Raw genomic sequence first — 18,315 nt, 5'->3', positions numbered from 1 at the left:
GCAGAACGTGACTTTATCTTCAGAATGAATCCACACATCACCGGGTTTTGAACCGATGACCTGCTGTTTATCTTGTTTAGGAATCTGAGCTGATGGGTAGAAACCGGCTTTGATGTGAGATGGATTTTTGGCTTTAAAAGGTTTTTCCTGGTTCTTTTCTGACGGTAGAGAACCACTATAAACCCGGTGGACAATCGAAGCTCCTTCCAGGCCAGAAGGACGACAACAACAACAACAGCTGCCCCCCCGGCGCCGGGAACAGCACCGGAGAAGATTACGAGAACTACGACGAGCTGGTCGCCAAGTCGCTGCTCAACCTCGGCAAGATCGCCGAGGACGCCGCCTACCAGGCCATGACCGAGTCCGAGATGAACAGCAACTCCTCCAACAGCGCCGGAGAGGACGACGAGGACGAGGACGAGGACGGCAGCGAGCGGGGGGGCAGGAAGGGCGAGCTGAGCGTGGACCTGGACAGCGACGTGGTCCGGGAGACGGTGGACTCCCTGAAGCTCCTCGCGCAGGGTCACGGCGCCATGCTGCCCGAGGACGGCTACCCAGAGGGCATCATGGTGGACAGCTGCGGCCACGCTAACGGGCGCTCCGGCCACGGGGTCAGGGGTCACGCGGACGAGAGCGAGGAGGAGGTGTGTCTCAGCAGCCTGGAGTGTCTGAGGAACCAGTGCTTCGATCTGGCCCGGAAGCTGAGTGAGGCCGAGCCGGCGGACCGCCCGGCCATCCACGCCCTCCACCAGCAGCTCCAGCACCAGACGGACAACCACATGGTCCATCACCAGAACAGGTGGGTACCTCCTCGGGGCTCGTGTGTTCCTCACCTTGGTGTTTAGAAGTTTAGTGACATTCTAACACTTAAAGCATTAAAGTTTCAGTCTCTATCGCTCCAGACTTCATCTTTTCTGAGAACAGATTTGGATCTTTGGCGACTGACACCTGCACAGTCAACTTTTCTATCCCACTGCCAGGTACGAGAGCTGCCAGCAGGGGGCGCTGGACGAGCCCCGGTCCCTGGAGCGCAGCTACTCCGACATGGTGAACCTGATGAAGCTGGAGGAGCAGCTGAGCCCGGCGTCCCGAGGCTACCCCACCAGCTGCAGCCAGGAGGGCGACGAGGACACCACGTCCGTGGCCTCCGACCGCTCGGACGAGACCTTCGACATGGCCAAGGGGAACCTGTCGCTGCTGGAGAAGGCCATCGCTATGGAGTCAGAGAGGGCAAAGGTCATGAGGGACCGGATGGCCTCGGAGCACGCGCTGCCCCGGCGTGACCACCACCACCACCACCACCACCATCACCACCACGGCCACGGAGAGCACAGCTCGAGGCTGAGCAGCGGTGGAGAGGAGCGCAAGTCCAGGATGCACCACGACGGGCTGAAGAGGGCGTACTACCCTAAAGGTAAGAAGCCCCCCCCACACACTGACCTCGAATCAGTTACTACTGATCCGTGTTCAGCGAACTTGTTACGCTATGAATTGATTTCCCAGGTTTGTGGTCACTGCTGCAAGAAATAGAAGAACTTCCAGTCGTCTCATAAAATGTCAGTCACCTCTCGCTGATGGTTTGACCTTTGACCTGTAGAATAACGTGTCATGAAATACTTTTGCTCTTAAAACAATTCTTTCAATTCCGGAGGAGTTTATTCTGAGAGAAGCTGTCGTCTGGGACGTTGTTTTACTGTTTCTTTATCCCAGGACTATTTTTACCTGAGGCCTGGACTTCCAGTGTCAGGTTCAGATCTGTCAGTTTGTCATCAAACCTCAGCAGCACAGCAGCACTCTGCTCGTTTCACAGTCACACAAGCTGTTCTCAGACATGAAGCTCGGCCCAGAGATTGTGTTGTTGTTTACAGCTCATCACCAAAAGCTCTGGAACCTCCTCGTCTTCGTCGTCTACGTGCGCGGCTCCTCTTCTTCATCCTGAGATGTTGGTGTTCTTCCAGTTTCACGTCACGTGTTAGAAACCTCATCAACACGTCCACTCGCTCACTCCGACATTTTACAGACATTTCACGAGGAAGCTGCAGGAAAATATCGGAGCAACTTCAGTTCATGTCTGAAAGCAGCTTAGGTCTTGTTTTATATTTTCATCTTTAATAAAATGTGGAGGATGATTTCAGGACACACAGCAGTGTTAATCAACGTGACATTTTGCTTCTGTGTTCTCACTTGGACTCATTCAGACATTCGAATTCAGGAAAGTTCTGGGAAACGTCCTGAGCGACTGACTCTGATATTTGCACTTTTATTTACATCCCCTCTGATTCAGCTTTTCAGGATAAAACTCAACTAAGACTTGTTTGTTCTCAACATCAAAAACTCCTGTAAATTGCTGTTGTTTGAATTGTTTTCATCAAGTCGTCACCTCTTCGTATTACATTTGACCCGAAGCAGCTTTTAATCCAAGAATCTGAACCCAGGTCAGCAGGGGGATGTTTATCTTGTGAGTCTGACTTCACTGCTGCAGCCGCCTGAGGCCTCACTTCTGGATCGTGAAACAAACACACAACTTTAACTTTAACGTCTCTCTCCCCATGATCCCAACATGTCTCTGCGCAGTTCTGGCTTGAATTGGTTTTCTAACCTCTGGGCTGTTAGGACCTGTTATTTCAGTAACGCTGTGCTCGGCTGCCGAGGAGATAACGGGCGTTCATCTTCAACATTCAGGGCCGACGCGGTTTGTTTTGCAGATGCCCGGTTCATCCCTGACAGCAACTTATGCTGTTGAGACGGCCGGCTTGTCAGGAATGAGGAATCTCAATTTGCACGGGCTGTTAGGAGAGCAAATCTCATCTGTGGGACGCTGTCTGAGGCCTGTTCCTCCAAATCCACTCCAATGCAGCCGGTAGCGTCGGAGCGCTGCAGCAATCAGACGAGCAACAGACTCTGATTGGCTCCAGACGGCTTCGTTAGCACAGAGGAATGCCTTCGTTAGCGCAAAGAGCTTTTTTACTAGCTCACAGAAAAACGCTTTCTTGGTGAAGTGTCAGAAATTTACCCAAACCTGTTCTCTTTCGTTTTCTCCATCCCCCTCCTTCCTCTCTCTCTCGCTCTCTTTCTCTCTCTCTCTCCGTCCTCTCCAGACTCTTCCAGGGGCGAGAAGAAGGAGAGCAAGTGTCCGACGCCGGGCTGCGACGGGACAGGTCACGTGACCGGTCTGTACCCGCACCACCGCAGCCTGTCCGGATGTCCCCACAAAGACCGAGTCCCGCCTGAGAGTAGGTCCCACTGCCGCCATGTGGTGCTGAAAACACTCACAACAATCTGACAAGTCATTTCAGACACAACTTCAGTCTGATGCTGCAAACGTTTGGCTTCATGAATCTAATTACCAACTGTATGAATCATAAAAACTTCTCACGTCCATTTCCTTCAAGATGAACCACAGCATCAAGACCCCGCCCACACACACACACACACACACACACACACTTGACCAATCACGAGTCAGTCTCAGCTGTCATTCAGCCTGTTTTATATCATCATCTATAACTAATTTAAACTTATCATAAAAACTTGAACAAACATCAGAGTGATGAGAACGACCTGAAATTACATTTTACTAAACCAATTAAATTATCTCTACTTGTGAGAAAACTTGTTTTATTTTTTATATATCTTCCTTAATTTCCTCTTAAAACTAATGAAAACACAAGTTCCCCACCAGCTGATGTGTCATCTGACGACAGTGTGTCCTCCGCTCATGTCCAGACACAAAGTAAATCCAGTAAATACACAATCCTGTCTGTCGTTAGTTTTACTTCATGACCCAAAGTGTACTGAATTATTTACACACGACTCAATTTAAAGGTCAAATCAAGCAGATATTTAAGTTTGGTTGAAAACAAAAGATTTAAAAATGACTTGTCAGATGTTTGTCGCAGTGAGTTTGACGATGTCGAGCATGTGAGCGTCCTCCATCATGCACCCGTCCTGCATGACGTCTGTGTGCTCGTGTTCAGTTGAAAGAGTTTTATTGATGCGTCAGGTTTGACTTCCGGAGCACGACTGTGGAGCTGAAGCTTTTAATTCATGAGTTAATGATTTGTCATTTTATAAATCAGAACATAAGGAATGTGTGAGAGAGGATATTTGGGTGATTCATGGATTTTATCCGAACTCAAGGTAAAGTCTGATAGATGTGAAGTATGATCAAGGTTGTGAGTTTCAAAGAGCACAACACTTTGAAATCTGATTTGAATAGTTTCAGGTTTTATGTTTACTGTGGCACAAGCGTGTTCTTTTATTTGCTTCCTCCTTCACTTCCTGTTCCTCCTCCTCATCACACCTGCCTGACGTCTGCTTCTGGTTTCTGTGGCGCTGATGTAACGTGAACAGAGTCCGTGTGATTCACTGAACACTCACACAACCACACAACCACACAACCACTAAACCACACAACCACACAACCACACAACCACACAACCACACAACCTCACGACCTCACAACCTCACAACCTCCACCGGCTTTGATAAACACACTGAAGTCACAGGGAAAACTCAGACCTGTCCACATCTAATCAGGACTGAAAATATCTGATTTTATTAAAAACCTAACCCGACTATTCCTGATGATGACGTAGACAGAACTTGTAATTATTAAAATTTAAATGTTTAGGTTTATTTGTTTTCTTAAAGTTAAATTTCAGTTTACCAAGAACCATCCGATGAACCGATTTAGTCAAAGACAGAAGCAGTAGATCCAATCGTCACTCCAATCTAACCAATTCACCTTTATATAGATAAATATATATCAATGTAGAACTGCACAAATAGATAAATAAATGTAGAAGTGTATCAATACATACATTGATAAATGTCTAGATATGTAAATGTAGGAATAAATAAATAAATGTAGAGATATATATATACAATGAGAAATTTAGACCCTTTCTTTGCAAACTGTATTTTTTTCATTTATTTATGTATCTATTTTTATTTATCCATATGTAATTCTTTTGTAAGTATTTACATTTAAGTTGAAGTAACATTTAAATATCGTATTACACCTAAATAAACAATACTAGTTTGCAGTACCAGAAAATATGTGAAAACTAAAATGGTTATTTAATTTCTAATAAATATAATTTAAAATAACAACTGAAAATAAAACTGTTGCAGCAGACGAAGAATTAAAACAACACGATCATCATCACTCAAACTCATCTGGATGTTGCATCGTGCTGTGTGTGTGTGTGTGTGTGTGTGTGTCTGTGTCTCGTGGTGCAGCCGGGGTCTGTGCATGTCTAACCGCCGTAGCTGAGCGCCCGGTAACTCTCCTGTCTGCTCCTAACCCTCGCTGTCTTTCTCACCTTCTCCTGTCTGTCAAAGTCCTTGCCATGTATGAGAATGTTTTAAAGTGCCCCACCCCTGGCTGCTCCGGACGGGGCCATGTCAATAGCAACAGGAACTCGCACCGCAGGTGAGTGAGCGAGCGGCGTTCGGCCCGGCCGCGAGCGAGACGTGTGTGTGACGGGTTTACAGCTCGGAGAGTGAAGTGTGTGTTTGAGGGGGGGGGTCGAGCATGAGACATTTCACTGGTGCCTATTTGATTTCTGGGTCAGAGGTCAGACCTGAAAAGTCTTAAACCAAAACAGACGCTAGATGTTGAAAACCAGAGTTCATACATTCACCGAGGCCCAACAGTCATGTTTAGATAAAGTTTGAACCCCTCATAGAGATCAGTCCCTTTAATATGTCCTCATTAAGATTCTTTAATTATTCTCTGAGAAATCAGTGAAAACATCAAAACACGGCCCCTGTCTCAAAAGAGTAAATATTCCTAGATCGGCCCCGTTTTCTAGATCCGAACCCAGAATGGAAATCGGTTGTGTAGTTTTTGCGTAACCCTGCTGACACACAAATGTACCGGGGTGAAAACATTACCTCCTGGGTGGATGTAATGGTTCGACCATTCGATGACTCAGCATTTTGACTTTTTCCCTGCAGCTGTTATTGGTTCGTCTCTGAGTCTTTTGAACAAATGTTGTGTTAAGATGATGAAGTCATGTCTCTGTTGACATTCCTGAGCCGTGGCCTCGTTCCCCCGCTTTTAAATTCAAGGCAATTTTGTTTCAACTCACACATGAGCTGCAATATATATCATATATATATATTTATTATTTATAGACTTGTTTTTTTGGTGCAAAAGTGTTGGAACGTTTTCAAGTGAAGATGAACGTTGGAAATGTGCTTTAATTAAAATGCTGTCATGTTTGAGGTGAAGGTGTGTCTGCAACACATCAGCAGTTCAGCTGTTTAACAGGCAGAGCAGATACACACACAGGCCTAGCCACACACACACACACATACACAGGCTTAATCACACACTAACACACACACACACACATACACACACACACACACACACACACAGGCACACGCATACACTTTGAATTATGTAAAGTAATTAGGATTCACACTCTCTCTCACACACAGACACACATAGAGCCTCAGATTGCAGACACTGTTTTGTGCACACAGCCTCACTGGAACACAGACACACACCCACACACACACACACACTGTCAGACACTTACAAATTAGCTCACAGACAGCAGCACACGTGCGCTGGCAGACAGCAGCGTGCACACAGACGTGGCTGCAGGGTGTGTTATGTAGCACAGCTCCACTGGGACAGGAAACAAAGCAGCAGCTAGTTAGCTTCGTTAGCTTCGTTAGCTTAGCCGCGGCTAGCTGCTTTCATCCCCCTGTCGCCATGGAAACTCCTCCAGCAGCAGCTGAGCTGATCCGTCACACTCTGTGGTTGTGTGTGTGTGTGTGTGTGTGTGTGTGTGTGTGTGTGTGTGTGTGTGTGTGTGCGTGTGTGTGTGTGTGTCAGTATCCTCCCTGTTGGTATGTGAACTTTGTGAATTACCTTCAGTGACAGAGGACGAACTTTTTAACCTGAATTCAAACCAGAGAACAAACAAACCCTCGTCCAATCAGCACCGACCTCTCATATTAATTTAGATCCAAGGTGTGTGTGTGCCTTTGTGTGTCTGTACAGTAGAGTGTGTAACCAGGTTGTGTGCCCCCCCCCAGTCTGTCCGGCTGTCCCATCGCTGCGGCAGACAAGATAGCAAAGGTTCACGAGAAGAGCAGCACCCCCGAACTCGGCCCGAAGACCAATCAGACGTCGGACCGTGTCCTCAGGTAGCCAATCACAGCGCGACACTGAAATGTGACCTTGTGTTCCCTCCCCAGGAAACAGATGCAGATTATATTCACCAGTATTTCTTGAATCTGGGAAGCTGAATAGTGTAGTGAAAGTACACAGAACAACATATGTTAAGATTTAAAACCAGGTTTCATTAATACCTCACATGAAGCAGTGATGCCCAATGGTAACACCCCCCCCCCCCCCTGCTGTGCTTCAGGCCCATGTGCTTCGTCAAGCAGCTGGAGATTCCTCAGTACGGCTACAAGACCAACGTGCCCACCAGCACGCCGCGCTCCAACCTGGCCAAGGAGCTGGAGAAATACTCCAAGACCAGTTACGACTACGGCGGCTACGACAGCCAGCACGGCGCCTACGGGAAGAGAGGCCCCGCCCCCAGGTCCCTCCACGGGCGAGACACCTCCCCGAAGGGATACGACGGTGAGCAAAACCAACACACACACCCTCAGGCTGATTCCCCTCGTCTTGGTTTGTCCGTGTTTCTTTGTTGTTTAGCAGAATTACACAAAAAACAACAAACTCATTTCAATGACATTTAGCGGAGCGGTGGGAAACGACCCAAAGAAGCATCCGGACATTTCTCCTCATTGTCTTTAACCTTCTGAGACGCTTCTTCAACATTTTCATTGATTTCATTTTAAATAATTCATGGATCTTGATGATCTGACAAAATCTGACATTTTTACAGGTCTGATGTTTATGAGTGTTTGGTTCGGATCCAAATGAGAATCTGGATCTAGTGTCGTCTGGGTGTGTGCCCCCCCCCCCCCCAGTGTTTTGTACTTAGGTTTTCGGCTTCCTGGTAGAAGGAGAAATGTCGCAGTGGGTGGAGGATGAGCTCACATCGTTTATCTTCAATACAGCAGTTTAACACGAGTAAGAGCGAGAGGACAAAGGTTTCACACTGTCGGAAAAAAATCTGTTCAATCCAAATTTCTGTTCATTCATTTATTAAATGATTCACCTGTAGAAACATTTTCAAATTCACGTTTCAGTTTCTGTCACATGAAAATAGCAGATGGATGGAAGCTGAATTTCTTTCAGTCCTGTGTCTCGCTGGAGGAAAATCAACCTGCAGAATGATGCACTCTGGGAGATTTCTATTCATTTTCCTATACTCCGGAGAACATTTTGTACTTGACGATAAAACCACACACACAGACACACACAGACACACACACTCTCTTTGTTACAGCCCTGAAAATGCCAGTGTTTCCCACCCCTCCACATGGCTGGAGCGATGGAAGAGCCGAGCCAGGAGCCTGCCTCCTCTGAGCGGAGTGTGGAGGGATGGAGCGAGGGAGGAGGTGCAGATGGAGGGATTGTGGAGCAGGAGAGAGATAATGAAGGCGAGCCCTGTTTCTCTGGCTGGGAGCCATTAGTGAGGCGCAGGCGGGAGGGAGGTTTTTTAGACGAGGTGTCTGCGCTCCCCGCCGTCACGACTCCCTCCCTCCTCTCCGCCGCCGTTCCCTCCATCAGCGTCACTCCCGCCTGCAGAGCCCAGATTCACTGTCGTACAGTCGCTGTGTCTTTTGTTTGTTTTGTCCCCACATCAGCTGCTTATTGGCGTTTTTATTTTATCTTTTAAATCTCTGGTTCCATGTTTTAAACAACAATGTGCTTGTTTACCTCTGAGCTCATTGGTTCCCACTGACAACTTAAATCTTCCTCTTGCAGTTCAACACAGTGTTTCTCATCAAAAGCTCAGGAATTCCCCAAAATACCTAGATAGTACTTTTTAGCAAATGTCATTCAAAATAAATCGGGCATTGTAGGGGACTATTTCCAGTGGGGGATTGAAACCTGTATTCTCTCTCTGACCAGCAGGGGGCGACTCCACTGGTTGTTTCTATAAAAGTCTATGATTGAATTAATCTACTTCTCACTTTATAACGTCAGTAAACTATTTTATGTATTTTTACACCAAATGATAACAAGAAAAAGGATTTGCAGTAACTTACACTGAACCATTAACCTACTAGTTAACTGAGACAGTTGATCACCAGGATGAAGTTAGGTCGAGTAAGAGCTTGTTTCAAAGTTCAGGCCCCAGGTCCTGACTGAACTCAACAGACCCGGCAGCTCCCACCATCAGCAAGCCCAGCAGATATATAACAGCAATAACAGTTATTATGATTATTATTATATTAATGTTATTATTCGTATTGTAGCAGGGGAGCTGAGCAGGAACACGGGGGCAGATCCAGACTCTGCAGCTCCAGAGGCAGAAATAACCTGCAGAGAGAGAGAGAGAGAGAGAGAGAGAGAGAGAGAGAGAGAGAGAGAGGTGATGCTGTCCTTCTTAGGAAGTTTACAGTCGACTCTTCTGTAAATAGTGAAACTGACCTGCTTGTAGAAAGTCAGACAACCACAAAAGAAGATGGTTGTAATATACAACTTCTCCACTAGATGCCACTAATTCCTCCGCACTGAATCTTAAAGGGGGGGTAGGAGTTAGGATTTGAAGCATTATGTAATAATTTGTTAATTATAGAGCAGTGGTACAGACGAATAATGTACATCAGACTTATACACATACACAAAACTATATAAAGATGATTTATTGTCTTTGAACCTGATTAGATTTGTTTAAGATGACCAGCATTGGAATTTCTCCTGCAACGTTCTGTCTAGTTTTGCTTGAATTGAAGAGAAATCAATTCTCAGTTCTTCTCTAACGATCCATCTGCTGCTCCCTCTGGCTGCTCGCCACCCTCAGCCTAACCACTCGTGTGCCTCCCTGCAGCTAAACGCTACTGTAAGACGTCCAGCCCGGCCAGCAGCACCACCAGCAGCTACGCACCGAGCAGCAGCAGCAGCCTGAGCTGCGGCGGAGGAGGAGGAGGAGGAGGTGCTGGAGGGGGCGGAGGAGGAAGCAGCGCCAGCAGCACCTGCAGCAAGAGCAGCTTCGACTACACCCACGACATGGAGGCGGCCCACATGGCGGCCACGGCAATCCTCAACCTGTCCACCAGGTGCCGCGAGCTGCCGCATGTGCTGGGAGGGAAACAACAGGACCTGCTGACTCAGGTAGATGGAGGCGGGGCTCAGGTAGATGGAGGCGGGGCACAGGTAGATGGAGGCGGACCACAGGTAGATGGAGGAGGAGCACAGGTAGATGGAGGAGCATAGGTAGATGGAGGCGGAGCACAGGTAGATGGAGGCGGGCCACAGGTAGATGGAGGTGGAGCACAGGTAGATGGAGGCGGACCACTGGTAGATGGAGGAGCATAAGTAGATGGAGGCGGAGCACAGGTAGATGGAGGTGGAGCACAGCTGGATTGAGGCGGAGCACAATAGATGGAGGCGGGGCACGGGTAGATGGAGGCGGAGCACAGGTATCTGGAGGTGGAGCACAGCTAGATTGAGGCGGAGCACAGGTAGATGGAGGCGGGCATGGGTAGATGGAGGCGGGGCACAGGTAGATGGAGGGGGGGCACATGTAGATGGAGGCGGGCACGGGTAGATGGAGGCGGAGCACAGGTAGATGGAGGCGGAGCACAGGTAGATGGAGGCGGAGCACAGGTCTATGGAGGCGGAGCACAGGTAAATGGAGGCGGGGCCAACACCCTGACGTCTGCCCTCACCCTGTTGATGTCAGGAAGGTCTCCGACGGGATCAGACACTTTTAAATTGAAAAACTTTTCAGCAGCTGGGAGTTTGAAAGTTTAATTCCCTAAACCTCTAAGGATTATGGGAATTTTAGGATCCACAGTTATGAAATATTGCACTCATGCAGGAGACAAAAAGTCTTTATTTTAAACCTGTGACGTGTGAGTCCAACAGTTTTATTACAGAACAACACACTCAACTTTATTATTATTATTGTTCTGAGGCTCAAACACTGCAACCATCTGATTCTGATTATTAAAGAACTGAGACGTTATTTAAAACCCTCAGAACTGTCACTTAATACTTTGACTGCCGTGTTCCCAGCTGTAGTCCTCAGAGTTGTCTCGTTGTGTCCTCTTCAGAGTCCGGTGGACGACATGGACGACGGCGGTGCGGTGGACGTGGGGGGGCAGCCCGGCGGCCCAGAGGGCAGCGGCACGGTGCTGACCCCCCTGGAGCCGATGTCGCCCCAGCGGCAGGCGCTGCTCAGCAGCCGCTGCTACCAGCTGAGCGAGGCCGACTGCTGGGACCTGCCCGTGGACTACACCAAGATCAAACGCCTGGGAGAGGAGCAGGACCACAAAGAGGTACCAGGAAGACCCGAGTCACTCTGCACAGCTCAAACACAAACCACACACCTCACACACGGGTTTCCTTTACTGCTCTATTATGGGAATTTCTCATTTTAATGATGATACTCAGGAAATGTTCCACCTCCGTTCTTCAGGGCTGACGCTGAGAGAGCTCTGGATTATGAGTCTATAAGTGAAGTAGATATACGGTGAAGCATCTGAACTAAAGATGAAGTTTAGAGTTTATAAAGTCTTTGGTTTATAAGTGAGTCGACACTATTGAGATTTTAAAACATTCACAGAATCTGTGGAGGAAGTTTACAAAGCTGCATTTATTGGTTTATATTAAAATCTTCTGGGTTTAATTTACAGTTCACAATTCCAGATTAATAAAAGCAGATTTTATATTTATATTATATATATTTAACCAGGACGGTCCCATTGAGATACATTTCCTCTTCTGCCACAGAGTCCAGGTCAAGATGATAAAGATGATATAAAAAGTTTAATATATAAACTGGAAGTCACTTTTAAACTGGACCCTAAACAGAAACCATTCAGCTCATTCCCAGCAGCAGATGCATGAAATTGAAAGTTACATCCACACAACTGTTCTTTCATTTTGGTTTTTATTTAAACTGATACGGAGCCGAAACGCTGGTGTGGACGGAGATGGTTTTAGTTTGAAAACACAGAAACCTAATGTGAATGAAGTGCTGCTGCTCTGCTCCGGTGGTTCGAACCCTGACGATGAGTCACCGCAGCTTCTGGGACGAAGTATCAACACTGCAGACGACTGTAGAATTAAGAGTTTGCAGTAAATGTTAAGAATCTTTTACAGCCTATAGTTGAGGGTTTATAAGCTGCTCTTTAAGAGAGATGACTCCGCAGCAGCGTTCCTGTTCAGAGCCGCTCTGCAGATTAATGGCCTCATATACACTGAGACAAATTAATGGATTTTTGGAGGTAATTTCTCCACAAGCTCTGTTCCCAGGTTCAGTGATGCAGAAGCAGATCACAGACTCATTTAGCTCTTTTTTTAATGCAGAGATTAAAGTGACGATCAGTGGATAAGTTACTTTAGGACCAACATCTGAATCTGTTCTGGGCCAAAGTGAAACTCGACATCACAGTTATGGTCGAGGGCTTTAACCTCTTAATTCAACGTACATGGGAGCAGCATGTGGTTAGAGCATTAAATTGAGAGATTTAAGGAACATGGAGTTTGTATGAAAGTCTGTAGATTTAAAAGATGGACGTGGTTTGGAGGCTGGTGCTCGTCTCCTGCTGCACATCAGAGGAGCACTGTGGGCGTTCTGCTGGCTGCTGCGGCTGTGCATAATTTTTGCATCGCTTTACATACATAAGAGTTTGTAAGTTAAAGTGTAGTAGTGTGCGTATGAACGTCCTCGCCAAGCAGAGGCAGGAAAACAGCAACAGAGCGACGGCTTCCTGCCAAAAGCTGCCGTTGGTCTTTCTCACCCTGAAGCCTCCAAATACAGACACATGTTCAATAATGCAAACAAATAAATATAATAATAATAAATCTGCTGTAACAGAAGAGCTCGCTTTATTCTCCAGGATAAATAAGAAGATTAAAGCTTCCTGAGCAGAAATCGAACAACGTGAATCTCATCCTCATCAGATCTGAGTCTTATCAAACTTATTATGTTCACATTTGGAAGTTTCTTCAGACATGAACGCCCTTGAGATGCATTTATAAGTTACACGTATTTATTGTGAAGTTTATGAGTCTGGTTTCAGAAACAGGAACGAAGCTTAAAAAGTTTACTGCTAATTTACCTCAGTGATATATTCTGTGAAAATATGTGAAAATCTAATTTAACTTTTTAGAAGCGTTCCAATTAACGCGTGGAATCAAAAGCATATCTTTATAATATATAGAACAAGTTTAAATGGAAACAGAAGGAAAAGTAAAGTGAGATTCTGCTGCTAAAAAACAAGATCTTTATTTTTGTTTGCACCTTTGATAAATGCAGAGGTGGAGTTTATGATTTGATTTCCATATTTAAGTTTAGGTTCAGAGTTTATTTTGGATTCTTTGGAAACACTGAATTCTACAGTTAGATCAACATTCTTTATCATTTCTTTAAAAGTTTCCTGAAAGAAAAAATTGATCTAATTTGTAAATTAAGTTTTTTCCTCAATTTTTAATTTAATAGTCGATAAATATCAAATTACTATTAGAACCTTTATTTTTCATATCAAGACAAGAAGAAGGAAAGAAAAGCATGCTCTTAAATATTTATTTAAAATGTGAAAAACTTCTTCATGGATTGTAGATTGTCGACTAATCAACTTAATATCTCTATGTTTTAGAAATATGTGGATTTATTATATTTAAGAGCATTCAAAGCCAAAATAAAATGTATAATGACTATTGTTTATATGTTGAATTGAAATTGTTTCAGTTTAATCGTTCACTAAAGTCCGAACCTGTTGTTAAATCATTGTGATGAGCTGATGAGAGAATAACCCTGGTAGGTGCAGGATGCAGCTTCCTCTCCTGCAGGCTCAGTGCGCCCCCCTGTGCACAGAAGCAGAACTGCGTCCACTCGCACTCTGCAGCTCTGCGACGCTGAATCACGCCTCTACTACACAAGTCAAACACAGGAGATCCTCTGCACGCTCCAGGTCCTCGCAGGCCTGATATGACTCAGAGCAATCCACGCAGCAAATTGCTACATTTGGATTTAGAGCGTCGGAGTGAAAGGTTTTAATCAGGAGAGTAATTGGGTTCGTTAATGAAGCACAACGCTGCGGAGGAGGAGGAGGAGGAGGCCGGGGCCCGGAGCCCGGTGGCTGATGGGAGTTGTGCTCCCGACTGAGGAGGTGTGATGTGTGGACTACAGAGCAGACTGCGGCGTATCCTCAGACGCTCTGCAGGAGGAGATAAAGGGAACTGGTCTCCTCTGCCCTTCAGCTGATTGTGCTCATGATTCATGGGAGAAGAACCTCGACCCCGCAATCATCCGGCAACTAGAAGACCTCCAGCACAAGGGTTCTGTCCAGAACCTGATTTATAGTTTTAAAAAGTACTTAAATGAAAGAAGTTATTATTTGGGAATTGACTGGACCCCTGCTGATATGATAACGTACAACAGGTAAAAAAAAAGGGTTAAAATACAGAAGGTCGTGCATCAATGATAATAGTAATAATAACATTAACAGTAGAGATAAAAGAACCCTGAGTAAATTCAGGAAAACTCTGGAGAGTTAAAATTATATATGAAAACTTTCATTTGACTGGATAAACAATGCAGAAAAGATCTTTTACATATCTGTCAAAATATATCTTCTAATTTCTATATATTTGGTTGTATTTGTGTTTTCATGCAAACATTCAGGCTTTAGGATTAATAGTATTTATCGTATGTGTTCGCTAAAAAGATAATAAGCAGCATTTTTGACACTGTTCAATTAAAAATCACCACAAAACTCCTGTGAGGAATCAAACTCGTCATTAAGAGGTGAAAGGGAAAAGGTGATGAGCTGATCCCACGAGGATAAAAAGATGGAAACATAAAAGAGGAGAAAAGAAAACTGCTCTTTATTGAGTCAGTTACAGATATTTAACAGTTCTATACACAATGTGTGATCATTTCATTGTTGTGTTTGTCTAAACGGTTCTTTTGTCCTTTCTTTGTGTGTTTTTTCTCTTCCTCCTCCACGTTTTGTGTTCATGTAAAACTGGAAGAAGATGTTCATGTTTGTAAATCAGTGGTTACGAGTGTAGTCGGGTCTTGTAATCCCAAAAAGTTGTGGAATGTGTTATGATGGCAAGTTGTGTCACTACTTTTGTATACGTGTAATCGTGGATTGTGTAGTGACTCGCTGTAGTCGGCCTTCTTCTCGTCCCTGCACCAGGGCGACGAGCTGGACCCGTTCCAGGAGCTGCTGGACGAGCAGCGCTACCCGGCCGAGGTGACCATGCCCAGCCCCAAGCACCACAAGTACCCGCCCTGCAAGGAGGGCAAGAAGGAGCTCATCACGTAAGAACACACACACACACACACACACAGACACGCACAGTCAGGGGGGAACACATAACCTCCCTGACTGAGGTAATAAACCGACTCTCGGCCCAGAATCCCTTTGAATAATTCACCACGGCATGAATTTCATATTCCTGCTTCACACCACAGGTTGTTGTTGTTTTGTGCGTCTCTTTCCCTCCTGCAGGTTGTCGAGCTGTCAGCTGGCCGACAAGAACATCCGCGGGATGATGTCACCCAACTCACAGGAGCTCAGGTGAGTCCACAAACCATCCCGGAGTCAGTTTGAGGCCACAGTTGTGTTACTGATGTTCGAAGACACAGCAACATCACTTCATAACAAAGTTGTTGCGTCGTTGTGTTTGTGTCTCAGGTGTCCGACCCCCGGTTGTGACGGATCTGGACACATCACTGGAAACTACGCCTCCCACAGGAGGTACAGAAACTACACCTCCAAAAACCACGGCAGTTACACATGAGACACACACACACGACATCAGTGTGCACGTCTTTTTAAATGTGTCCTCTTGTCCTGCAGTCTGTCCGGTTGTCCACGAGCCAAGAAGAGCGGCATCAAAATCGTCCACAGCAAAGAGGACAAGGACGACCAGGAACCGATCAAGTAAGGTTCCTGTTTCCCTCTGTAGACCAACAGAACCTGGTTCAGTTTGATCCAGACCCAGAACCCCTCTGCTGGTCTGAGGAGCCGTTCACACCTGATGTTCAGGTTCAGACTGAACTGAAGAGTCTGAAGCTCTGAACCCAACAAGGTGTGAAAACACACAAAGAACAAAATGTCTCATCACCAGTGGGATAAAGTAAATTTGAGTCCTGACCTTTGAATCCGTCCGAGCTTTGTCCTTACCTCAGTTTCCAGGTTTTCTAAACTGAAGATGTTTCTAGAACCACTTTCCAGATGTTTGACAGACTCGTCCGTCTGCTCGCTCTCAAAACGCCGCCTGCGTTCGTGACCTTTCCAACTTTAGGGAAGAATATTTGAGAGGAGTTCTGGTCAGTCCTTCACTTCACCTCCTCCTCCCCACGGGCCGAGACCCGCAAAGGTTACAACTAAGTGAGCGTTTGACATTTGTGTTAAAGCGAAGCCATAATGTTAAACCAATACGACCTTGTGAGTAGTCTAAAGTTCAGCTGGTGTCGGTCTGCCGCCAGCTGCTGCTGCCACCTCCGTTCCGTCTGCTATCGTCATTAACAGTGGAATCGTAATTAAACCCAAACCTGAGCCACCGGTCGACACTCGGCTCATCTCATCAGCACTAAAGTCACCGTGGAGGGCGACTGGGATGCAGGAGGCAGCGGTGGAGTCTGGGAGCTGAACTGGTTTCACCTGCAGGGCGAGTGACCCGCCCAGCGTTAACACCGCTGTGGACTGGACGAGGAGGGGGGGAGGAGGGGGAGGAGGGGGAGGAGGGGGAGGAGGGGGAGGAGGGGGGAGGGTAGCTCAGGAGTCAGTCTCTGCCCTTTTTATATCATCAAACAACTAATGAAAACCAAACTTATCAGTTATGTCGTATATGAGTCATACCACAGCCGGCCACCAGGGGGAGGATCCAGATATTTGGGCTCCATTTTGGTGGAGCTGTCATGTCGTCCATCTTTATTAACAGTCCCTATATTCACTTGACATCATCTTTCAGAAGCTTCTAATAATCATCTGATCTACCAATCACAGAGCTAGCTGGATCAACCTAACGCAGACGAACCCCTCTGTGTGTGTCCCCCCCCCCCCCCCTCAGGTGTCCGGTCCCGGGCTGTGACGGGCAGGGTCACGTGACGGGGAAGTACGCCTCTCACCGCAGTGCGTCAGGCTGCCCCCTGGCGGCAAAGAGGCAGAAGGACAGCTACGTCAACGGCTCGCAGTTCGTCTGGAAGTCGGGGAAGACGGACGGCATGACCTGCCCGACCCCGGGCTGCGACGGCTCGGGACACGTCAGCGGGAGCTTCCTGACACATCGGAGGTGGGCTTCCCATTTCAGGTTTTTACAAACAATTTTTAAATCTAATTTTAAGGCTAAATTACATAAAAATCAATAAGAAATGGACCAAATGGGCTTTTACTCCTCATCCAGCTTCCTAATCATGCTGCAAATATTTTAACCTTTGTCCCGCTTCCAGCTTTTGGTTTCACTTTGTTCAATTAGTGCTTTAGACTCTCTGCAGACACACCGTCCTTCACAGGCAACATTTAATCAATGTGCCTGTTTGTTTTCTGCCAGTCTCTCCGGTTGTCCCCGGGCCACCTCGGCCATGAAGAAGGCCCGGATGAGCGGCGTGGAGATGCTGACAATCAAACAAAGAGCAAGCAAAGGTCAGAGCACCAGAAAAACACCAGACGTCTCATGACTGAAACTCATCACACTCAAACAAATGAAAAAACTACTTCACATGTTACCTCACGATGTCCGATGTTCCTTGTTAGTTATGCTGAGAGGAAGTGAAGTCACATCACTGTGGTTCAGAAGAAGATAATTTGCGTAAAACTCGTTCCAGGCATCGAAAACGACGAAGAAATCAAACAGCTGGATGAAGAAATCAAAGATCTGAGCGAGTCCAACAATCAAGTGGAGTCAGACATGATCGATCTGAGGACACAAGTAAGACCACTCCTGTGCGAGATGTTTGAAGCACGAACACAAATACACAGGTCGGCTCCTAACCACTTTGACTTCCTGGTAGATCACCACCATGGAGACCAACCTGAAGTCCATGGAGGACGAGAACAAGGTGATCGAGCAGCAGAACGACTCGCTGCTGCACGAGCTCGCCAACCTCAGCCAGTCGCTCATCAACAGCTTAGCCAACATCCAGCTGCCCCAGATGGTAAGAGAGGATCGAGAGGACCCAGAGTCTTCAAAATAGTGTAAAGTGTTTGGAGCTTTGTGGGATGTTTGTGTGTTTTATA

The 18,315-nt window shown here is 46.4% G+C and overlaps 1 protein-coding gene across 7 annotated transcripts in view; it reads left to right on the top strand.

The window, feature by feature from the left end:
* Window positions 1–18,315, top strand: part of myt1la (myelin transcription factor 1-like, a) — a 47,274-nt gene that overhangs the window by 24,633 nt on the left and 4,326 nt on the right. For 2 of the 7 annotated variants that reach the window (XM_062411563.1, XM_062411560.1), the window contains exons 7-22: window positions 169–799; window positions 981–1,414; window positions 3,099–3,233; window positions 5,347–5,437; window positions 7,060–7,170; window positions 7,395–7,615; window positions 9,942–10,225; window positions 11,170–11,394; window positions 15,241–15,392; window positions 15,583–15,651; window positions 15,769–15,831; window positions 15,934–16,017; window positions 17,150–17,371; window positions 17,630–17,721; window positions 17,904–18,007; window positions 18,090–18,233. In XM_062411563.1, the coding sequence (XP_062267547.1) occupies window positions 169–799; window positions 981–1,414; window positions 3,099–3,233; window positions 5,347–5,437; window positions 7,060–7,170; window positions 7,395–7,615; window positions 9,942–10,225; window positions 11,170–11,394; window positions 15,241–15,392; window positions 15,583–15,651; window positions 15,769–15,831; window positions 15,934–16,017; window positions 17,150–17,371; window positions 17,630–17,721; window positions 17,904–18,007; window positions 18,090–18,233 (3,062 nt within the window). Of the gene's footprint in view, window positions 1–168; window positions 800–956; window positions 1,415–3,098; window positions 3,234–5,346; window positions 5,438–7,059; window positions 7,171–7,394; window positions 7,616–9,941; window positions 10,226–11,169; window positions 11,395–15,240; window positions 15,393–15,582; window positions 15,652–15,768; window positions 15,832–15,933; window positions 16,018–17,149; window positions 17,390–17,629; window positions 17,722–17,903; window positions 18,008–18,089; window positions 18,234–18,315 lie in introns of all 7 variants that reach the window. The other 5 variants (XM_062411562.1, XM_062411558.1, XM_062411561.1 and 2 more) reach the window with 3 other exon arrangements.

The sequence above is a fragment of the Platichthys flesus genome, chromosome 18 (assembly GCF_949316205.1).
Source record: "Platichthys flesus chromosome 18, fPlaFle2.1, whole genome shotgun sequence".
Lineage (NCBI taxonomy): Eukaryota > Metazoa > Chordata > Actinopteri > Pleuronectiformes > Pleuronectidae > Platichthys > Platichthys flesus.
This window is presented reverse-complemented; position numbering and strand designations above follow the sequence as displayed.